The sequence below is a fragment of the Coenobita brevimanus genome, chromosome 57, assembly GCF_032717465.1.
Source record: "Coenobita brevimanus isolate Jiangsu-jjx chromosome 57, ASM3271746v2, whole genome shotgun sequence".
Lineage (NCBI taxonomy): Eukaryota > Metazoa > Arthropoda > Malacostraca > Decapoda > Coenobitidae > Coenobita > Coenobita brevimanus.
Genome location: NC_137010.1, coordinates 28,385,092 through 28,410,313, shown reverse-complemented (window position 1 = coordinate 28,410,313; position 25,222 = coordinate 28,385,092). Strand labels below are relative to the sequence as shown.

The 25,222-nt window shown below is 41.3% G+C and overlaps 1 protein-coding gene across 1 annotated transcript in view; it reads right to left on the bottom strand.

The window, feature by feature from the left end:
* The window catches only part of LOC145402122 (serine/threonine-protein kinase Nek8-like), a 96,264-nt gene that overhangs the window by 12,417 nt on the left and 58,625 nt on the right, over window positions 1–25,222 (bottom strand). The window contains exons 12-15 of the mRNA XM_080274239.1: window positions 19,383–19,545; window positions 7,532–7,692; window positions 3,306–3,467; window positions 2,026–2,324 (exon numbers count right to left, since the gene is read on the bottom strand). Of these exons, the coding sequence (XP_080130365.1) occupies window positions 2,098–2,324; window positions 3,306–3,467; window positions 7,532–7,692; window positions 19,383–19,545 (713 nt within the window). The 3' untranslated portion in view covers window positions 2,026–2,097. The remainder of the gene's footprint in view (window positions 1–2,025; window positions 2,325–3,305; window positions 3,468–7,531; window positions 7,693–19,382; window positions 19,546–25,222) is intronic.

Here is a 25,222-nt window from a genome sequence, read left to right as displayed (position 1 = left end):
GTTTGTTATGGTGCTTGAAGCTTTCTCAAGTGACTTCAGAAATGGACTCCCATGGGAGATGTTGTATGCTGATGACCTGGTGTTGTCTGCTAAGAATAAAAGGGAGGCAGGGGAAAGATTTAGAAATGGAGAGATGGAAAGAAGAACAAGGGTTTGGGAGTACAGGTAGATAAAGTAAAAACGATGATACCTAGGGATGGTGGCAGTACTGTCAAAGCACAGGGAGTGTGTCCAAGTGCAGTTTGCCACAAGAGTGTGGGATGTAACTCCATCTTGTGCAATGTTGGTGATAAGCAGGTGTGTAAGGGATGTAGTAGTAGTAGAGGTAGGCTGCAAAATAATGTTGATTTTGTGTGTGTGGTGTGTTGGGGAGAGCATGCAGGGATTGTCAGGCATGAAAGGAGTGATCTTGCTGGAGAGTCTCTTAGATGCGTGGAAGAGTTGTTATTTGGGGGACATGTTATCGCTGGAGAAGGAGATGGAGCTAGCTCTGTGGCTAGGGTAAGGAGTGGTTGGAGGAATTCAGGAAGCTGTTACCTCTCCTAACACTGAGAGGGCTCTCCCCCTGTGGTAGGGGATCTTTGTATGTGGCATGTTAGATGTGTAAAGATGTAGGCAGTGAAACCTGGGAAGTAAAGGAAGGGGATATTCATAGCTCAAACATAAAGAAATGAGAATGATTAGATAGATGTGTAGTGTGCCCTTGAATGCGAGGCCTGGAGAGGCAAGGACTGTGAATGGGGAGTTGACAGGATGGAAGGGGCTTGAATGTATTAGTGCTGTGATGAGAAGCAGTATATTGAGATGGTTTGAGTATGCTGAGAGAATGAAGGATGACATCTGGTTGTGGAAGGTGAGAAGTGCAAACAATAGGGGTAGGGTTGCAACAGGCAGACCAAAAATGACCTGGGATGAGGTTGTAGTGTGACCTCAGGAGTAAGAGACTGAATAGGAAGACTGCATGAAATTGAGCAGCATGGACAGATGCCATTAAGTGACCAAGGTTAATGCATGCAAGCATGTTGGGGCCTTTTTAACCATGATATGAACTTTTAATAAATTATCATGTTTAGCCTATTCATTATCTGCATGACACTAAATCATTTACCCTTTTAGTGACAGATAGTACTTTCAAAGTTTATTCTACCTAATGATAAACAGTTTACTGATCAAGATTAATTTCTCTCAATAAAAAGGTGAAATATAATGATCACAGTTTGCTTTGAATGAAAAATCTAATATTATGATAACCAGTGTAACTAATTGTCTGCAAAAAATACTCCCTGTGTGATGATACCAGGCATGGATAAAAATTCAGAGTAAAGTATATTATCATATCCACATAATTTCAACATGGAAAAAGGGCACACCCTTGTTCTTTACAATTCCCTCTAGAATCACTGAGTACCTAAGAACCATATACTAAACTCTGACAAAATAGTGACATACAATGCTGACACAGATCAAGCAGCCTGGACAGTTGACCAGATGAACAAGGCTGACACATGCTAACATGTTCAATATCTTTCAAAATTAATGAAAGAACTCTATCACAGATCAGTTGAGCTTCATTGCTGACACATGCTAAGATGTTCAATACCTTTCAAAATTACTGTAATGAATGAACTCTATCACAGATCAGTTGAGCTTCGGTTCAACATATATCCATGATATTGGTTCTGCATTAGATATACAGTATACTGTATATATATATATATATATATATATATATATATATATATATATATGTAAAGACATTCTGGAGATTATTTTCTGTTACAATACACAATGATCACAGTGACAACAGAACATTCAAATCACATGTGATGCTCAAATTAATACACTACTTCTAAAACCAATGGCTACTGATCATGCATCAATAAAATGGTCCCTATGAACACCTCCTCTAAAATGCCCGAGTTGAAATATATTTTTTGGTGGGAATATAAAGGTTGGATGACAAAGATAATGGTAGAAATTAAGATACTGAAATATAGCCAAATAATCAGGTATCTAAAGTCTCACCTGAATTAACGAGCTTATCAGATGGTCTGGCTTTTCCATATGTGGTCTCCAAACTTTTGGATGATACTCTCCTCAAGACCGGTGAGAGATAAGCACAAAATCCTGCGTAGCAGCCACCGACACCCTCCCTCTTAACCTATGGCCCAGGTCCACTATAGATGGGGTGCAGGTCTCCCCTGAGGTATCAGGATGCAGAGATGTGTTGGTGGGATGAGAGGGGATGCTTGGATATATTGCAGTAGCATCCTCATTTCTCACTTGAGTTGCCTGCTGCCCACCCCAGGCATTCACCACACCATCTTTGTCAGGAGGAGAAACATGCAAATTATTTTCTTTGGATGGAAAATAAAATAGAAATGGTTGGTAGTGATGATCTGAAAAAGAAAACACTGATTACAGCAAATACCATTTTCATTAAGGCCTCCCAAGCCAAGCATACAGAATATAATTTTTGTCACACACACACACACACACACACACACACACAAAATCCTTACTTCAGCGAGTTATTGGTACTACAATGTTACATCACCACACAGCAAGCCAATACCAATAACAAAATACCAAGTACAAACTGCACTTATTTCAACAAATATGCAACAAGAGCAATCCAAGATTGCAAACCTCCACCAAGATGTTTTCTTGTAAATTTGTGCAAGCATTGTATGCATTATTTATTTAGATGTAAAAATGTTGAAACTGCCACTATCCCTCAATGGTAAAGAATCCTTCAAAAAATGCCTGGATCCAGATGATGATCCGGACCAACACCAAAATTTTATGGTTTGTTCCTTGGGCCATATCCTACCCCGCCAAGAAATTTCAGCAAAATCCTCAGATAACTTCTTGAGTAATCCTGCTAACAGACAAACAGACAAACAAACCAATGCTGGCAAAAACATAACCTCTTTGGCGGAGGTAATAAACTGCAAGCCTCCCTCTCCAACACACAAATTGCACACAAAACTTGAAAAGTTAGACAGGGAGAATCTAGGTACAGCACACATCATAGACAGCACCCAACCAAACTGTACTCTCCTACAAATACACACACTAGATAACTAAAAACACTAAGAATGTATCACTGCATCCCACAGCATACAACACAGTCACACTGTCTAATATTTACACAAATGAGACAGCAGGACAATCTCAAGTATGTTGAGCTTATGCTCTACCCCAGCAGAGTTTGAAAGCTGTCTTGATCCTGTGGATCTACTCAGTCAGAGCAAATCATAACAGTTGGACTACAAAAGCAACAGAAACCACTCCTGACCCACCTATAGTGATGGCCATTGAAAATGTTGCACCACAAACCACATGGTCTGCCTTTGCCCCAGCCATCTCCACCCTGGTTGGCACCCTGGGATCCAGTGGGGTGCACTGAAAGCGGCCCAGCTGACTGTGTGTGTTACTGCCACTGCTCCATACCTCACCTCCATCTGTCAAAAAATGAGGACAGGTAATCACAACCAACATAGCTAAAGGAGCCCCATCACAGAATCACCTGCGGTAACACTATCAACATAATCACTGTAAGCCCTACTTACTATCTAATAAACTGGGTAGAATCCAAAACTAAAAGAGGGATTGCATAAAAGAAAACCATCAAAACAGCATACTAAATTCATGCTCATTCATAGGCGTACAGTAGATTACTGACGGCCAATATGTCGCTTTCGTTTTGTTTCGTTTATTAAGGCTCCAACATGCTTGCATGCGTCAGCCTTGGTCACCTAATGGAGGGTCTCCATGCTGCTTGATCTCTGGCAGCTTCCCTAATCAAACCCTTATCCCCAAGGTCATGCAAAATGACCTCACCCTAGGTCTTTTTAGGTCTACCTCTCGCAACCCTACCAGCAACATTAACACTTCTCATCTTCTGCACCCAATTATCATCCCCCATCCTTTCCACATGCCCAAACCACCTCAGTCTACCTCTCCTCATCACAACACCAATACACTTCAGTCCCATCCTACCCCTCAACTCTTCCATCATAAACCTAGTCCTCCCAGGCCTCATACTCAGGGACGCACTGCACATCCACCTAATCATTGTTATTTCTGGACATTTCAGCCTGTGAATATTCTCTTCCTTTACTGCCCAGGTCTCGCTACCATACAGCATTACACTCCTAACACATGCTGCATACAAAGATCCCTTAGCACAGAGGGAGTGCCCTCACATTGTCAGGAGAGGGAACAGCTTCCTGAACTTCTTCCAACCACTCCTCACTCTAGCCACAGAGTTAGCTCCAGCCCCACCTCCAGCACATAACATGTCTCCCAAATAAAAAAAACTCTTCCACACACTCAAGAGACTCACCAGCAAATTCAATCCTTTCACGCCTGACAATCTCCACCAGATCTCCCCAACACACTGCACACATGAAATCAGCATTATCTCACAACCTACCTCTAATACCATTACATCTTTTATGTACCCACTTATCACAGACACTTCACATGATGGAATAGTTAGCCCTCACTATAAGAGACTAACTGGGGCCCAAACCAATCCGAAAAAAGCGCAGTTCCAATAAAAGCAACATCCAGACTTCCTGCTGCTATTCCGGACTTTTTCCGATTTATCAGACATTAGTCCAGATCGCACTAACGGTTTTTAAACTGTTTTCACTACCGTTGCAGTACTGTACTGTATTATACCTTCACTAGGGTAATCAAATGGTATAATATATAAAATAAGACTATACTGTACTGTACATTGATAAACATGTCTTATTTACCTTATTGTGGTAAACACAGCTGATGTGATCAGGCAGTTCGGACTGCTTCTGGCTTTATCGGACTTTTTCCGATATGTATAGGAATTTAGTCCGGTAGCTCCTCAATTCCGATACAAGTGAAATCCGGTCTATTGAGGTCTGTTATATCGAGGTTTTACACTTCCCATGCCCTTGTGGCAAATCGAACATGGCCACTCTCCCTCTTCTTTGACAGTACTGCCACCAGCCCTTGATACCATCACTTTTGTTTTATCTACATTTACTCTTATGCCCTTGTGTCCCATACCATCTCCCCACTTCCTAAATCTTTCCTCCACTTCCCTTTCATTCACTGCAATCAACGCCAAATCATCAGCATGCAACATCTCCCACGGGAGTCCATTTCTGAAGTCACGTGAGAGGGCTTCAAGTACCATGATAAACAATAAGGGGGTCAAAACTGACCCCTGGTGCACACCAATATTCACGGAAAACTCATCACTCAAATCTCCATTCACCTTTACTTGACTGCAAGCACCCACATACATGGCCACGACCATCCCGACTAGCCACTCCTCAATCCCGAGCTTTCTCATCGCCCACTTCGCCACCTCACTAGGGATTCTGTCAAAGGCCTTCTCCAAATCAACAGTGTACAGTTCCTTTTAGTTTCCTATATATTTTTTCCTGAAGCTGTCGAACACTGAATATGGTATCAGAGGTGTCCCTTTGCCTGGCATAAACCCAAACTGCATCTCATCAATATTCACTCTTTCTCTAATCATACATTCTAGAACTCTTTCCATTACCTTCATTATCTGGTCTAAAAGCTTTAAGTCTCTATAATTTGCTCTTTTTGCTTTTCTTCTTTTTTATTACTGTATCACTGTATTAAAATGGCACCTATCACCCAATTGTTCAACACTGTTGTTTTCAGACTATATGGAATAACAAGTCAAAGGTTTTCCTATACCTTATTAAATTAATTACCAATACTATATTGGGTGGACACTACGTAACCAAATAATGCCAGGTGGTCTTGGGGGTTACGGTACTCCAACCACATGGGGCCCAAAAGACTTTAAATCTGAGGGGTGACTGGTTTTGTTGCTCAATAACGCCACACAGGAGCCAGTGAGGTTGGTCCCCTTTGCCTTAAGGGGAATGGACGGTTCTTACTTATGAAGGTACATTTGTTTTTCTTATATTTGGCTGATTTTTTTTTATATGTTCTGTTACTTTATATGAGCAATAACATCCCAAAGTTTGAGTAAATTTGGTCAATTTGTTTTTACAGAAAAAAAATAATATATGCATAATATGTATGAAAAAAGAGATGCGAGAAATGGGAAACCAGGGGAAGTGTGTTCATCTGATCTCTATGATATTTGGCAGTTTTACTAATAAAACCCTCATTAATAAACTGCCCAAAACTTTTTTAAATATTCTTCACCATTGCTGAACAAAAAAATTCCCAAAATGCCTATGTATGTATCCCAAATTTTACCTCCTTTTTGCCATGTTCAAAAAATCATTACAGTTTCTGAAAAAAAATATATGCACAAAATGCTCCCCTTTCACACTTCTTTTTGTAGGTATTTTGCTTTTTGTCTTACGTTCAGAACTAATGGCGTTACATCACTCCAAAGGACAGTAAGTTTAGTTCCGAGCTATCATTTGTTTTTTGTTGACTTGCAATATCTGTACGATTAGAAACAACTTAGGTACTTTCTTATTTAATGAGTTAGGATTAGGGATGATTATGAAGAGGTAGAGGATGTTGGAGAAGACAAAGTTGGAGAAAAAGACATAGAAGGTTGGGGGTCGTCAGGTGAGGTGACGGTGGGAGGGGGGAGGCAGGTGAAAGGGGAGGTGGCAATGGTGGAGAAAGAACTGCTGCCTCCAACACATTTTTCTCCCCTTGAAAGAGTGCCAAATTCTTCTCTGCCATTTTCTGATGTTGCAGGAGCTTCTTAGGCAGTTGCCACATCTTCGAAAAGTGTGCAAAAACGATGAGAAATGGCCAAGATAGCACAGACTGAGAACAGATTGAGACCAAGGCTGGCACATCTCACCTCTCCCAGTGTCACATCATCTCTGATGTTTCCCACCTCGTTGCCACCGTCCACACGCTCTCACTCCCATTGCCAGATGTACAACAAATTTTTTTGGGGAAAAAAAAAAAAAAAAAAAAAAAAAGTGGTCATATTGTAAACTGCATATAAAATGGAGATTTCTGCAGGGAAGTGACCTCAAAATTGGAATTACAAAATAATTTTTTTGAAGGGGAAAGAATTGTCGTACGGCTGTAAATTTTTACAGAGAACGAGTGATACTGGGAGCTATTTCATGGGGTAACTTTCCCAAAATGCCTTAGTCAGTTGAAAATCGGTCCCTGCTGGCGTCCACTCCCCTTAATATTGGGACTGAGTAGACAAGCCCCAAGCCCCTATGCTCCTGATAGACTGGATGACGGATACAGAGACATTCATTCATTCATTCATTGCCAGACGCCATGTATCCCAAACGGGGTGGCCAAGGCTTAGAGTTAATTGTTTTACAGGGAGGGGCACTAATCCTCCACCAATCCCACTTGACACGTAGGGAGAACGTTATGCCAACAGCATCTGGTGTTCCCAGGCGGTCACCCATCCAAGTACTAACCAGACATATCATTATAAAGTTAAGGGCAATTTTTCAAAGCGGTTTGTGTCTTTCTGATTTTCCCTGCTTTGTGAGGTGCATCATACCCACCCCCCCCAAAAAAAAAAGAGGCCTACCTGTGATAAAAAGTGAATGTGTAGGTCCTGATGCCACTTTCATGATGCAATGAAGGGCAAGTGGGTGGGAACACATGGGCACAAATGTTGTAACCTCCTCCACACGCTTCAGAGTCTCATACCCATCACCATCTGTCTCATCCACACAAAGCTTGTTGTGTCTGAAAGTGGAACTCTGGCCTCAATTTTATTTTCAAACTAGCTGACATTTTTAACAACAACATATAGGATGAACAATAGCAATACACTCAGTTCTCACTTAAAGTTCTAAGTTTGTGGAGGCAAAATATTCTCTTAACTTTGAATAAGTCTTGCTAAGTAATGTACTAGACTGAGAGGTTATAAGCGCAAAAGTACTTACTTCTGACTTCAAAACAATTTTAAAGTATGGTGAATCACGAAAAGTAATAAACAGGTGTTAATTCATGGCAAGCTTAATAATGATACAACTTTAACTGAAACAACTTCAATTTCTTAAAATCAGTAACATATTTATATTTCTTGCTATCTCAAGAAAGTCTTATTAAGTGCATGGGAGATCTTTCATTGTGAAAGGGCTGATGAAGGCAATGTCTAACTTCTACAGTGCAAAAAACTCTCTCAATCTGAGTAATATCTGAAAAAAAAAAAAAAAAAGAGAAACAAAAGAAAAAAGGAAAAGAAAGCATCACAACACTTAAGGGGATAAGAATGGACGAACTGTACTCATCACCATCATAACCCAGTTGTATGTTGTTGTTTTTATTACTGTTATTTATTGCTGTTGCTGTTGGTGGTGGTGGTGTTGCTGTGGCCCCAGGCTGATTTGGATATGAACCCAGTGGACTGCAGGCTGAAGCTGTCCTTTTAGTCCATTCACCTCCTTTTGGGGATATGGAGGGAGTTATGCAGCATCTGGATAACCAAGCACAGATATGTCAGTGGTACTGTGTGAAAGTATTCCCCTCTAGCAGCTCACATGAGGTGGGCAAATCTAGGGCAAGATTCCTGCATCTCTTTAGGGACATAACCTGAAGAAAAAGAAAGCCCCAACATACTACAGTATCTTTCCCTTTTTGGTACTGACGGAGATGAAAGATTACTTGCAGTACAAGTGCTGAGGTGTAGGGTCACCATTTCTTTATGCTGCTGCAATGACGAGAGGTTTCCAACCCTCAGCTGGCAGCAAATGATGCAGTGTGTGGTACTACTTAGGCTGCATGTAGAAGGACTGATTTCCTTCAGTGAACAGAAATCTATGTGCTTCTGAATAATAGTAAATAAATACATAAAATAACAATATAATAACTACAAAAACAACAACAATAATAATACTAATGATAATAATAATAACAATAATCATTCAATCATTCATCCATCATCGAATCCTGCATTGCCCCATGAGAAGCATAGTAGCCTTGGGCTAGGCAAGTTGGTCTTGACATTTAAGATGAGAGTGACCAGCCTCACTCATCCCTGAGTGGCATTACATGAGCAATAAACCCCAACCACCCCTTGGATATAAACATTCACTGGTTCAATCCGACTGGAGCACCATATTTACTCACTAAACCACCAGGCGCCAAAATTTGGTTATATGGTTACCACCCACCGTAGTAAATGCTTTCCTGCTATACGGGAAACCATTTGGCTTGTCACTCAGTGTAGAGTTACCCACAGGCAGAAGGAAAAGGAAAGAATGAAAGAAAGAAAAACAGAAGAGGAAGTGTAAAGTCACCAGTAGGCAGAAAGATGAGGAAAGAATGAAGGAAAGAGACAGAAGATGACGGAAATAATAATAATAATAATAATAATAATAATAATAATAAAAATAATAATAACAATAATAATAATAAAATCAGCTACCTTTTGCAACACATGAAATGGGATGACCCAACAGGGGCTGTAGTTTACCTGAAGTCAACAGGTCTACTTGACCAGCCAGACTGCAGTTAAGCAACAACAACAACAACACATGTAGTACATGGGCAGTATTCTTTCTTCCCAATCCTTGAGAAGCATTATACAGGGTCAAGTGAATTTATTCATGGTTGCAGAGCTACACGGCTGACTAAGGCTCCTTTTATTCCACCATCAAATATTCTGAATTCCCCTTAATCACCTCTTAATTATCCGTTGGTGCATTATCCGGCATTTGTCATTACCTGTCCATGCAAATGGCTGAATTAAATAAAATTCTCTGCGAAGCCCCAAAATTGAAATCCATGCCTAGTACCGGTAATCTTCAGGCAGACATGGGACCACTTTATTTTAGCTTTTTTGTTTTCTTTTTTTTTTCCTTTACCAAAGCCCTTCACAATATTTTTTGAGTATTTTCTTAGTGCATTTTCAAGTTTCAATGTTCTTCATTTCTTTTAACCCGCCCCGTACCCACGACGTACGATGCATGTTGCAACTTTTTTTCACGCTGTCCCCACAACGTACGATGAACACTGCTACTGCAAGGTCCGTCGTTTGCACATTTTTCAAATTCCGTGCATGATTTTTGGTACCTATACACTGGACACCTTCCTCTACCCGATGCCAGGCAGCAAAATGCCTTACCCCGAGTGACCTCCCCCCCCCCCTGCATGCCACTGTCTCGGCAACTCACCTGTTAGCAGTGACCTGGCCAGTCAAGAAATGTCACGCCACGGTACGAAATTCAAGGCCAGAGTATTCCCCAATCGATGACAATGTGGACAAAATTTACGTGGCCTTAGAGGAAGAAACAGTCAGAAATGATGATCAGGTAATGTCACCAAAAAAGGTGCGGTACGTTGATGTGTCTGGCGAATGAAACAATGCTTATATCGCCTATATTACTGTGTGAAAACCAATATACACTTGTACTGCATATAAATTCATACCAAAAAAATAAATAAATACCGGTACCTATTACGAGTGGTTTGGAATAGTTACCCACCCCACAGAACACGTTTTCGCTGGAGCCAGACCCCATTGAAAACAGAGCCAAGTGAGGGTATTGTTACCTGTAGCGCGATTTAAAACATCAGGTGAGCAATTTCTCTATGAATTTTCGAGGTTTCTCATAAAAAGTGGAGGTTTGAGGGGGGGGGGAGTCGAAAATTTGTCGGGTTTTGTAATAAATTAGTTGGTATGGGGCACGTTAAAAGTGGTGATTAGCATTTTAAAAAGTGGTCTTTGTTTACAACCCCCAATGGCATGGAAGACAGACAGATGCCATCTTGTGGTTCACCAAAGACAGACAGACATCATCTTGTGAAGCACTGAAGACAGATGGACGCCATCTTAAAATGCCATAACTGTACTATTATCCTTGTCAATGCTGATTTATCCAAACCTAACCTTACTTTTCATTACTTAACAGAACTTATTTATCCTCACCTAACTTAACCTATCCCTTGTACAGTAATTGTGGCGCCCCCTGCTGAAGTAGGGCAAGCTATGGGTTGAATGAAACTGAGTTGTCACATGCATTGAATAGGCCACTTCAAACTCTAACATGTGGTACAGGTTCAAAGATGAAAGCCAAAGGGATGTGTTGGTGAGGACTATAATCCCAAGAGAATACTGTACCTGTTTTTTTCACCCAAACGCCACGTGACAAGAAACTCAGAGGTGGAGTGAGACAACCACCCAAGAGAGGTGCCACCACCACTCAGCAAATATTCAGTTTCCTGTGTGCATTAGTATTAAGGTAGCATTACAGAAGAATGATTGAATAGTATCAATCTGTGGTATACATGTGCAAGGAAAATACAGTTACTGTTAAGTTCATATGAAGAGGCTTCTAAGACTATGAATAAATGTATATGACATACAGAATGCATTAGTATTATGGAAGAATGATTAAATAATATCAAGCAGTGGTATACATGTACAAGGAAAAGAAATAAAGTGATTGTTAAGTTCTTACAAGTGTTACATTATTTGTCACCCACTCTCTCCTCAACAACACTAAGTGAAAAATTACAGTACAGTGTACAGGTATTATATTTTTCTACATATTGTCAACACCCAAAAATATGTTATACTTTTTTACTGCTTCACACACAAACACTATCATTCATTAACAATCATACAACCACATGACACAAACGTTGTAACATTCATATACATTAGTTATTATATTGCTTCGCTGGCTAAGTACTGTATTACAGAAAACAAATAAATTCGAGAAAACAGCATTTGAAAGTTGGTAGCGAGGTGTGCATTGTTGTCTGGTTGCACACCTCACTCCCACTCCAGAGCAGGAGTGAGGTGTGACTGAGCAGGGCTGCCAACCTCAAACGCTGTTTTCTTGATTTTTTTGTGCGTGTTGCTTACCTCTCTTCAGCAGTGGCTGCCACAATTGTATTTTCCTTGTTTACTGATGGAACCTCTTCACAGTCAAAAATGCACTTCTATACATCTTACAAATTCACTGAATCTGTTAAAAGGTATGTAAAAATTTTTGCTAATATTTAAGAGGCTGTCCTATATTTGCCCAGGATTACCCCACAGCATTTGCCTCATCACCCAAACACAATTTCCTTGGAGCTTTATTCAGAACTTGGGAATTCTGGCTCACAACAGATGGGTTCATTTTGTTCTAATTTCTTACTTTTATGGCCCTTTTCTCTGCTATTCAATATTCAATAAACACTCTGGTACTGTATGCTGGAGGGTCGAATCCAGCGCTGTGACTTATGCCATCAAATCAATGCTTGTGATGTTGCCAAATTTGGCAGTCTCTCCTATCCTGGAGTTTATCTTACTGCAGGCAGCTTTATTCCTTTCTAATATGTTACCTGTATCTCTTTATATTTTGTTTCTTTCTCATGTTCAGTATTAAATATGTACAGTACAGTATATTCCTCTTCCTCAATACATTTTATACTGTGTATATCATCACAAAATGCTTAACAACACACTGATGTCATGGTGTAGTCAGTGGAGCTTAAGGATGCAGCAGATTTATGCAACAAACCACATGGGATACATTAAGAAATTCTTCTACTATTCTCTGGTGCGTTTAATCCCCCTAACGTCTTCTGTCTTACATCTGTCACTCATGCCTCACCCATCTCCCTCTCTCTCATGCTTGGTTAGGTCTACCTATCTTCTGTCTATCTGCATTGTTAACTGGCATCGCCCTGCTTCATTCTGCCTCTGGGGATTAGGTGTACAGTATAGTGACACTTTATCATGCTTATTACCTTACTTAACCCTTGCTGAGCTGCAGACCTCATAAGAGGCACAATGATGATCTGCAAGGGCCACACTGCAAACCTCATACAGGGTACATATAGCGACCCTTCCAATTATGCAGCTAATGTATCACTGGATTCTTCAATGAAAATGAAAATCATGCAAATGGCATCACAGAAACCCATATTACTGTACAGTATATGCTAACTGGCTGAGTGACATAAAAAAAAAAAAAATCCAAAAGTCCCCTTTTTGGCCCTCTTGAAAAATTTTGACCACCCCAGATCGTATCTAATAATTACTGTAGTAAACAAGCAACCTCTAGGAACATCAGTGGGGGGGAAAAAAAAAAAAAAAAAAAAAAAAAAAAAAAAAAAAAAAAGGTTAATTTAGTGTACAGTGTGGTAAATAAGTGACTACACACCATGACAGGGGATGGTGTGATGCTTGGGTGTCAGGGAGGGGTGTATCACTCTCATTTTTAATAAATAAAATATCTTACTGCCTGTTGTTCCTTTTGTAGAAAACAGTAAAATGTTTCTGTAAACATGCATGCAGATGGTGCCATGGTGATGCTGCCAGGCTGCCTCCTTTGTGCTACGTAACATACACAGCTAGTCGCCTGCTTCTTGCTGCACTCATTTCCATCTATGAATCTCACTCTCACTTTTGATAAAATATTCTTAGTGCCTGCAGCTCCTCATGAGGAAAATAATAAAATGAATTACATAAACATGCACGCAGATGTTCAGTGCCAGGCCATGCTGACACGTCACTGAGTGGGACATTGGACTATCGGCATTCAGCAGACCATGTTTTTTGGGGGGCCGATTTAGTGATTTTCCTGCGTAAACAAGATTCTTTCCCACATAACAAGAATCAGGGTAAGGTTTATCTCTCTGCGTAAAAGGTAAAAATCACAAATGGAAACCGTGAAACCACGGAAGGTCACTGTACAAGGGTTATAAAACAATCATCAAAGGAAGGTAAACTACATTACAAGGAATCAGCCTGGTAGGGGTCAAGGATGTTATTATGTTTGAACAGTACATGTATAGGGCTTCATAGGGGGGCTGGACCCCCTTTGGGGGGCTTTGGGAGAATATTATGTCACTATCTGTCAGTACCTGCACGTCTCTATCCACCAGTACCTGTACATCACTTTTCAGTATCCCTTTTGCCACTATGAGCTGGATAATTGAGAGTTTACAGTACCCCATCCTTGCCACATCAAAAATCTATTTTGTAATATGGGTGTACAGTAATACTCATTTAACTGTTGTCATTAAAATGAATTTGTGTTGTTACTGTTGCTGCTTAATCCCGCCCTGTCTGTGACCTGTTGCATACACAGAGGACTGGGAGTAACAGTCAACTCTTGCATTAGAGTTGGACAGAAAAGAGATAAAGATTTGCTGCTAGATGGGTGCTACACACCTGCCATGGTGGTGGAGGAATACAAGTAGACAGTTCCGAGGAGCAAAGACCATTGAAGTAGTGATAGAAAAGAGATAAGGATGCAACAGTGCAGTGAAGAGACAGAGGTTGAAGGGAGCTGGTAAGAGAAGGAGAGTTAATGAGACGAAAGGTCTTTGACTCCACCTCCCCATGAGAGTTGTGTTATACACAGGGGCATATAAAAATCTGTCTATCTATCTATAAAAATCCTGTATAAAATTAACAACTGTGCAGGGGTAAAGAAGGTAGAGAGACAGCTTAGCACACCTAATCTCTTGGAAGCAGACTTTACAGGAGAGGCAATATGATCATTCCAAGATAAATCCAAAGAGAATGAAACCCAAAGTATGTTTAAAGGTGAGGCAGAATTGAGCTGGATATTATTAAAAATTAGAGGATACTCTTGCAGAAAATTCTTATGGGTTGAAAGTGTAAGAAATGAGTTTTTGACACATTAAAAACAAGATTACTTTTACCCCAATCAGAGATATAAGCCTAGTCAGATAATATGTATGCCATAGTCTTATCCCTTATTTGTTGAAGTAACTGCTGATATGGACGCTGCAAGAAATAGATTGAAAGATGAAGGATGAAGTCATCAGCATATGAGTGGACAGGGTTAGATGTGGAGCTTAGGTCATTGACGAATAGAAGGAAGAGAGTTGATAATAGGGTAAAGCTCTGAGGAACACCACTATTGGTAGCTCTAGAAGGAGAATGGTGACCGTCTACAATAGCTGCTACAGAACAGCCAGAAAGGAAGCTACAGTGAAGGCAAAGACTGAAGGAATGAAACTTTTAGAGGGCAGTTTGGAAATTAAAGATTTATGTCAGACTCGATCGAAAGCCTCTGAGATGTCAAGTACAATGGCAAAGCTTTCACCAAAGTCCCAAAAGGTGGATGACCTAGAGTTTGAAAGGAGGGTGAGAAAATCGCCAGTGGAGTGTCCCTGGTGGATTCCATACTGACAATCAGAAAGACGGTTGTGATAGGAAAGGTGATTTAAATTTTTTTGCAAAGAAAAGATTAGAAAGCTTTAGAAATACAGAATGTTAAAGCAGTTGGGTGATGGTTACAAGGCTGGGAATGGTCACCCTTCTTTGGGACAGGCTGAATGACAGCAGACCTCTAGCAAGAAGGAAAGGTGAATGTTGACAGTCAAAGGCAAAAGTGTTTACCTAGGAACAGTATAAGCACAGAAGCACAGTTTTTGAGGACAACAGGAAGAATCCCATCAAGCCTGTATGCCTCATTAGTACTGAAGCCAACGATAGCAGAAAAAATATCAACTGAAGAAATCTTAATGTTGGCCATGAGGAAGTCAGAAGGGTGAGGGGAAGTGATGGAGGAACAGCACTGGAATCATCTACGGTGGAACTGGGGGAGAAAGACGGAGCAAAGAGTTCTACTTTATCAGCAGCAAAAACAGCTACAGAGCCATCAGAGAAGAAAAGAAGAGGAAAAATGATGAAGTTGTTAGAAAGGCTTTAGACATGGTGCCACAAAGCGCAGGAAGAATATGAGTCAGAGAGTTCAGAGCATTTAGTATGAATGAAATTATTTTTAGCAGGGCAAAGAACAGACTTAGCACGATTCTGGGCAGAGACATAAAAGAGATGAGATTTAGAGGCAGGTTGGTTCTGGTACCCTTTAAAGGCCTTCTCCAAGTTGTGGACAGCATCAGAACAAGCGTGATTAAACCAAGAATTTTCTGCATTAGTCACAGGATAAGAGAAAGGAATGTATGCTTCCATGCTCGAGAGAATAGCCTCTGTAATGTGCAAGACACACTCAGATGGCTCTTGGCCATTAAGCATTAAGCATTCCAAGGAAAATCAAAGTACTGCCTGAGGGCCTCCCAATCAGCTGCTCCAAAGTGCCTCAGCTGCTGCTTCTTGGGCGGGTCCACAGGCCTTATTGGAGTGATAGGACAGGTTAAGGTGATAAGGTTGTGATCAGAGGCGCCCAATGAAGAGAAAATTTTAACAGCGTAACCAGAAGGATTAGTTGTATGGAATAGGACAAGTATGTTGGAACTCTCTCTGGGATGCTCATGAATATGGGTAGGGTGCTGTACAAGCTGCTTTAGGCTTGTTCACCAGGTGGTTCAGTGAAAGGAGAGAAGTTAAAGGTGGTGGTGAACAATGAACTCACCTACAATGGAGATATCAGAAAATGGAGAAATTGACAGGATACATTCCATCTTAGACATAAGATAGTCAAAGAATTTTTCAGTCAGTAGAATTAGGGGATAAATACATGGCAAAGATGTATTTAGTCAGAGAATGACAGGTGGGCCAAAGCCAAAGAGTAGAGAATTCAGAAGATTTAAGTTCTAGAACACGAGAATAAGGTATGTTGGGAAGTTTGACTGGAACAGTGGAGATTTGGAATTAGCGGATCCAGTCTTTGGCCCTTGGACTTTGATTGACACTGTTACTGTGAGCAGAGCAATAGGCAGGATGCAGGTGGGGAAGGTAGCAGGTGTGTCTAGATTGACTGCTGAATTGCTGAAGGCCTTCGGAGATATAGGAGTGGGGTTAGTTACTGATCTGATAAATACAATTATATATGAGTGCTGTCCCTGCTGACTGGCTGAAACGTGTGATTGTAAATGTGTACAAGGGGAAGGGTGATGCCCTGGAAAGAGAAAATTACACACCCATAAAACTCTGGATCAGATAATGAAGGTAATGGTGAGAGATCTAAAAGGTTTGATTAAGGAAAGAGTGAATACTGATGATATGCAGTTTGAGTTTATGCCAGGAAAAGGGACCTCTGATGCCATATTCACTGATTAACAGCTTCAGGAAAAATATATAGGAAACAAAAGAGATTTGTACTTTGTTTCTGTTGATTTGGAGAAGGCCTTTGACAGTCCCTACAGTGGCGAAGTGGGCAATGAGAGAGCTTGAGACCGAGGAGTGAGTGGTTGGAGTGGCTATGGCTATGTATGTGCACCCAGGTGGGAGTGAATGGACATTTGAGTGATGAGTTTCTGTGAATGTTGGTGTGCATCAGGTGTCAGTCTTGAGCCCCTTATTATTTATCATTGTGCTTGAAGCTCTCCCATGTAACTTCAGAAATGGACTCCCGTGTGAGATGTTGTGTGCTGATGATTTGATGATGACTGCAAAGAATGAAAGGAAGGCAGAGGAAAGATTTAGGAAGTGGAGAGGTGGTATAGGGGACAAGCTCTTGAGAGTGAATGTAGATAAAACAAAAGTGATGGTATCTAAGGGTGGTGGCAGTACTGTAAAAGAAGAGGGAGAAAGGCCATAAGCAGTTTGCCACAAGGACATGGGAAGCAGTTGCATCTCGTGCAGTATTTGTGATAAGTGGGTGCAAAAGAGATGTAGTGGTATTAGAGGTATATTGTGAGATAATGCTGATTTTGTGCGAGTGGTGTGTCGAAGAGAGCATGTGGACATTGTCAGCAGTGAAAGGATTAATCTTGTTTGTGAGTCTCTTGTGTGAATGGAGGAGATTTTTTTTTTAGCAGAGACATGTTATGTGCTGGAGGTGGGGCTGCAGCTAACTCTGTAGCTATGAGGAGTGGCTGGAAGAAGTTCAAGGAGCTATTGCCTCTCCTGACACTGAAAGGGCTCTCTCTACATGCTATGGGATCTCTGTACGCAGCATGTGTTAGGAGTGTAATGCTGTATGGTAGTGAGACTCTGGCAGTTAAGGAGGAGGATATTTGTGGCTCAAATGTACAGAAATGACAATGAGTAGATGGATGTGTAATGCATCTTTGAATGCAATGCCTGGGGAGGCTAGGTTTATGATGGAAGAGTTGAAAGGAGGGACAGGACTAGGGTGTACTGGTGTTGTGATGAACGGTAGACTGAGATGGTCTGGGCATGGGGAGAGGATGGGGAACAACTGAGTGGAGAAAGTGAGAACTGTGAATGTTGGGGGTAGGGTTGCGAGTGGCAGACCAAAAATTACCAGAGACGAGGTCACAGCATGTGACCAAAGGGATAAGGGACTGAAGGGAGGCTGCCAGAGATTGAGGTGCATGGATAGCCACCATTAGGTGACCATGGTTGACACATGTATGCATTTTGGAGCCTTTATAAATGAAATGAAATGAAACGATATCCAAAAGCCACCTTTAGGTCTGAAGTGAGTACAGAGAAAGTAGGAGGATACAGAGAAAGGTTTGCCATCAGTCGCCCCAGAAAACTGAGGCTTAGCAAGGAAGAGACGGTTAGGTTAAGAGAAAGAGAGATGATGTTCAACAGAGAGAAAATTGGAGGAAAAGCCATGAATGTTGCATAAATGAACAAGAACTGAGTCAGACAGAGGTTCCATGCATCTCTCTTGGTCATCACTGGGAGAAGGGGATAGATGGTGGGGGCTTTCTGATTACCCCTGCCCCCCTGGGGACCCTGGGGCTGGATGCTGATAAGCCATTTTTCTTAATTTAGAATGGGATGTGTAGTATGTAATGTGCAAACAATTTGGTGATGACAGTTAGAGGAACTTACATAGGAGAGTATGCTGGCCTAATCTCTGAGTTACTGAACATACATACATACATCATCTAATCCTGTGTTGCCACAAGCAAAGCGTAGCAGCCCGGGACCAGGCAAGTTGGTCCAGACATTTAAGACGAGAGTGACCAGCCTCACTCATCCCTCAGTGGCATTACGCGAGCAATAAATCCCAACCACCTCTTGGATATAAAGCAACACAGGCTCAATGCAGTTGGAGTGCCTTAATTACCTATTAAACCACCAAAGGCCATAGCTTAGTTATATGGTTACAGCCCAGCATACTAAATGGTTTCCTGATGTACAGAAAACCATTTAACACTGAAAAATTTACCATAGTGAGATGGTCAGACGCTAGTCCTGAGGGCTGTTGAGACCAGAGCTACAGTTCTCCCTGTCATCAGCTTTCCATCTCCCTTTGCACTGCCCTGTTCAACTGGTGCTACAGTCTACTGCTACAATTTTAACTTTGCAACAAATACACACAGATCATATTCTCATTAACTTAAAAGGCTTCCTAGCACCTCTTCCTTTGTTACATATTTTTCTCATTATACTTTAATATTCTCTGCTATGGTAATTTGGACTTTCTGTCATCAATATAGTCTGCATTAATATCCCTGACAACATTAATGCGCCATATTTAGAAACAAAGTAATAAGGAAGGGATGCTAGAGAGTTTCTAAGCTGCCGAGAATACATACCCAACTCTCTATACTTTTCTCTGACTCTACTGCACCTGTTTGATCCAGCAGCAAGAAGGATACCGGAGCTGGTGGTGAGGAAGGATGCATCATCCCCGGCTACCACATCAGTCACCTGCCACCCCTCACCCACATTCTCAGGCAGCTCCACAGGCTGCGGTTGAAGGCGGGTCATACGCGAGCCAACACCAAGGCGACCTGAGCAATACCAATGCTGTTAAACCCTTAAACCCTTCACTGTCATGGTGTCTTTTCATGGACAATTTAATTCAACTATGAAATGATCTTTCAAAGCAAGAAACATTCTCAATTACCGGTAACCCCTTCATGATAACCATATAATTTTGATTTTATCTGTGCTTATGCTACCTACAGATAATAATATTCTACTTCGAAGAAATTCCTCAGATCGAAAAAAATGAACTTAACCCTTTTGTGTTTAATGGGTGCGGTGCAAATTTCACCCACTTGATACCATTTGACGCAGGCTGTGTCTGTGCACATATCACCTGCTCATTACCATTCGACGCTGGTTGTGTCAAACGAAATGGCCCCAGTTTTTTTGGTTATAGTATGATTTTGCATCCACTTCTGGGTGAGAACAAAGCACTACTTGCGTACCCATGCATCCCTCCACCGCACTCAACCGATGCTGCACCCAGCATCGCCCCACTGCCCCAGTCAGTGTGCTATGAGCCTTGCTCGAGCATAAGATAATTTCCTTTCGCATTCCGTAAAATCGGCCCTAACTGACCTACAGTAATTCTTTATACACCAAAATGCAGCCAAATAAATTCCCTATAAATTTTTCTCAGTAACATTTACCATTAAAATTATATTTTTATGAGAAAAACTGAAGTTAAAAAATAAAAAATAAACAAAAAAATTTATGCATTTGGCTGATAATTTTTACAGCACCATAAACAAGTATATTTATTCAGGATTATGTTGAAAAAAAGAAAAAAAAATTATTGAGGCAAAAATAAGGGTGTGAGGATAAATTGTTTATGAACTATTGAGTGCGTGGGAATAGCGTGGTGACGGGGGGGGGGGGGATCTCAGTGTGTGGCCTTGGGCACCAAGGCCCGTGTCCTGAGTACTCGCTCGTGGTAGGATGGAGCCTGCGTTGAATGGTTACATGAGGGTTAATGGTCATACATACCACTTACCCCTCGACACCTATTCAACATGTATATATATTGAAAGTAAATAAATGTCAGGCATGTGAAAGCCAACCACTTTGATAAATACATCATATGTAGGGTACAGTTCACATTCATTCATTCATCATCTAATCCTGTGTTGCCCTATGAGAAGCATAGGAGCCCAGGGCTAGGCAAGTTGTCCAGACATTTAAGATGAGAGTGACAAGCCTCACTCATCCCCGAGTGGCATTACATGGGCAATAAACCCCAACCACCCCTTGGATATTAAACCTGCACTGGCTCAATCTGATTGGAATGCCTTAATTACCCACTATCCACAAAAACACAAATATCCATAACCCAATCACTATGAGAGGTCTCTCTTATATTAATTAAAGGGTGGCAGTACAAAAGGTAACAAGGAAAAAAATTATAATACAGAAATTCCGAAAGGGTTACACGTAAACTCTTACAAGAATTTATATCTAGCTTTCCTGTCAAATCCTGATTATCAACTTCAATGATGCTCTCTATCTTTCACTATGATGATTCAGTAACAATTATCAGTAACACCTGTATACCCATAATTGCTTCAAATGAACCATGACCTATCTGAAACATTCTGTAACCATAAGTTAGCTAATAATTTTTGGTGGGATAATACTGTATATGACTACAGTCAAAGTACACGGGCTAAGTGGACTCACTGTAAAACAATACAAATCTTACATGGTGGGATTTAGACCTAGATATGGAGTGCCTTGTAGCTAAGGCTCTTGCCAAGCCTACGCCATGGCCTTGAGTGACTAGCAGAAAAAGAACTTCAACGTGAGAAACATCAGCTGGAAAACACCTCATCTGTGTAACCTCCTCCTGATAGCCTATGAACACTTGTACAGTGTACAGCATAGTACGCCTCCGAACGGTGTCTAGCACCCTCAGCTGTGTCTGTCAACAGGTATCCAATCAGTTGAGTAACAGTCCTAAGGTACGTATGCCAAATCACGACGGAGGATGGGAGGACAAATAGTAGTAGTAGTGGTTGCTGTTCCCTTGGCAGTTTGGCTGAACAGCCCCAAGTCCCTACGGAAGGCCACGGCCAAGATCAGGTTTTCCCACAGAGCTCTTAGGGAGTGTATGCTATGTTGTCGGCGTAGGCGACTGTGTGCAATGCAGTCTTCCATAATGTGCTTAATACAGTATGGGGTGCTGTGTTGCATCCTGGACAGGCATCAGCAACAGAGTCATCCAGCTTCTTCTGATAATTCTAGAGGGCTGGATGATGCCAACATCTCAGCCTAGCCACATGGACCCTGTCATCACGAGGGAGGCAGGATTCAGGAGGGTGGATATCAGGAAGCCGTGCATGCAGCTGTGTGTTGTCTTTGACTGAATGGAGCGACAAGTGATTTGAGCATGGATATGCTTCTGGAAGCTGTGGTGGTAGTTTCTTTGTTGTGTCCGAATGTTGTATGGGTAAGTGACATTAGGGCATTAAGTCTTGGTGTTAATTTATTTTTAAAGTTTGTAATGTGTTGTTTAAATGACACTGATGTACTATATGTTACACCAAGGAGTGTGTGTGTGTGTGTGTGTGTGTGTGTGTGTGTGTGTGTGTATTTACCAATTTGTAGTATACAGGGACTGAGCTAAGCTCGTTTTGTCCTGTCTCTATATCTACATTTATCTAGCCTAGTTTTAAACACATGAACGTTTTTTGCCTGCACCACCTCTTCGTCTAAGTCATTCTAAATACTTAGGCCACTTTCACACGAGGCCACTGGTGGCCGCAACTGGTGGCCCAGTGTGAAGGGGCCGGCAACTAGTGTAGTCATATGAAAGCTCCGATTTGAAAAAATGCTTTACAGCGAGTAGCAGCAACCACCATTGGCAGACACTAGTTGCGCAAGCGAGCCACCGCCGAGAGCTGGTTGCCGGCCAGGCAACCGCAGTGGCCTCGTATGAAAGGCTCCACTGAAAACTATGGGAGGCAACTAATTGCAGCCACTGGCGGCGGCCACCGATGGCCTCGTGTGAAAGCAGCCTTATGCTTCTGTTCAGGAAACTGAACCTTTTAAGATCATTAAGACATCTACTTTTTCTCAACTTGAAGTCATGACCTCTTGTTCTTCCATCATCCAATACAAAAAGATCCTCTCTATCCACCCTTTCCAAATCTCTTACATTTCTAAATATTGTGATCAAATCACCTCTTTCCCTTCTCTCGCGGTGTTGGTAACTTCAGTTTTTCCAATCTCTCCTCGTAGATGAGTTCCCTTAAGCATGGTAACATCCTCGTTGCCATCTGTTGAACCCTCTCCAGTTTATCAATATGATTCTTCAACTGAGGTGACCATACCACAGCTGCATGCTCTAGTCTTGGTCTTATTATGGTCACTATCACCTCCCCCAGCATTTCCTCATCCATATAATTAAAAGCCACTCTAATGTTGGTCAGTAATCCATAAGTTCCTCCAATGATTTTGTTTATATGCTTTTCTGGTGACAAGTCATCCTGAATAATCACTCCCAAGTCTTTCTCATCTCCTCTTTTACTAATTATCTCATTGTCCATTTTATTTGTCCAGTGCAGTCATTTTTCAATCATTCCCATTTCTAATACATGACGCTTCTTGGCATTAAAATCCATTTTCTAAGTCTGGCTCCAGCTGTGGAATTTGTTCAAGTCCTTTTGTAGTTTTTTACAACTATCAGTACATTTAATAATTATGTTTCATGATTTTAGCATCATCTACGAACATACTCATGTAACTATTCAAACCCTCTGGCAAATAATTTACATATATCAGAAACATTACTGGGGCTAAGACAGAGCCCTGGGGTACTCCAATAGGCACGTTTCTCTATTGTGAAACCTCATCTCTTATAACTGTTCTCATCTGCCTTCCTATCAAATAATCTCCCATCCACTTCAATAGTTTCCCATGCACCCCTACAAAGGTCTTCAACTTCCACAGCAGTCTCCTTTAAGGCACGCTGTCAAATGCTTTCTTGAGATCAAGATAGACACAATCTGTCCATCCCTCCCTCTCTTGTATGACATCTATTACCCAACTGTAGAAACTTAATAGGTTAGTAACACATGATCTTCCTTCCCTAAAACCAAACTGTCTTGGTGTTCACTTCATTTTCTTCTAAATGCATTATCCATCTTTTTCTAATAACTTTCTCACAGATTTTACAAACAATACTAGTAAGTGTGTGTGTGTGTGTGTGTGTGTGTGTGTGTGTGTGTGTGTGTGTGTGTGTGTGTGTGTGTGTGTGTGTGTGTGTGTGTGTACTATGATGAACTACTGATTTATCTATCTATCTATAGCCCAATGCCCTAATCCCGAAAAGGGTGGCTGCAGACAAAATGCCTCAAGTCGCTCTGTCATCCAGCATTTGACTACCCTCCCCCCAACTCATCCCCCCCCTCCCTCATTTACCTCTCAACTCCATCCCTCCACCTCATCCTCGGTCTACCCCTCAATCTCCCTCCCTCCACCTCACCTACATACACCCTCTTAATCAGTCTTTCATTCTCCATTCTCTCCACATGTCCAAACCACCTCAGTGTATATCTCCTAATCTTCTCAACCACATCCACCCCACAACGTTCCTTCACTTCTTCATTCGTCAACCTGTCCCTCCATGTCACTCCACATGCTCCTCTCAAGTAACTCATTTCCACTGCTCTCACTCTTGACTTGTTCCCCTCTTGCAAGGTCCACGCCTCACTTCCATAAGTCAGGGTAGGGATCACAATACTATCATGCAGTGACTTCTTAACTTCCATACTCACCTCCCTATTTCTCATCACTGCTTTCAGTGAACCAACAATCTTCCTTCCCTGTTGTACCCTTCAAAGCACTTCATCCCCCAAAGTTCCATCCTTACTCATCACACTACACAAATACATGAATACACTCACATTCTCCATATCCTCACTATCCAACCTCACTGCGCATTCTGTGACTTCAATGAAGTCTGACTTAGAATGAAGTGTAAAGAGGGTGCAACCCAAAAAAGGCTGAGAACCACTGAACTAAAACAAACACAATGCCTCCTCATGATTTTGCATGAAGCTGTAAAAAGGGCTTCATATAGTTAAGTCACTCTTAGAATGTTTGTGGAGTACAAACCATTCTGTTCACTTCGCTGAGCTTGGAGTTAAATCCTTGTCTTGAGCATCTCCAAAAATACTTCAAACCATCTATTTCTATTCCTTAAGCTTTTTCTACTTTTCGATTCCATTTGTAATTTTAACACATTCACATTTCACACAAAACAATCTTCTTGCCTTTCCATACCTCTTCTTATTCTCAAACTCACTTACACATATCCTTTCCACAACCTTTTTCATATCTGTTTACTTTCTGTTACCATATCATCCAAGTACACTCTCTTGTACCCTTTGATGAACAGACTTCCTTACTCCATGTCTGTTATGGATCTGTGCTTCTTACCCTTTTCAGTACAATTACGTCATACACATTCCTTAACGCTCTAATATGCACTGTCCTTACTGTTGACTTTTACATGGATGTCATACCAAAGCCTCACATCTGTAGGTAAATGTGGGCACTAACACACTTTCATGCACGAAATGAAAGACACAAGACAGTACAGCAAAAACGGAGATACATGAACGATGATCTGCAGTCTGTAAAATGATGACCTTATACTGAAGTCATCCTAACCAATTTTTTCATATTCACATGAAGTAG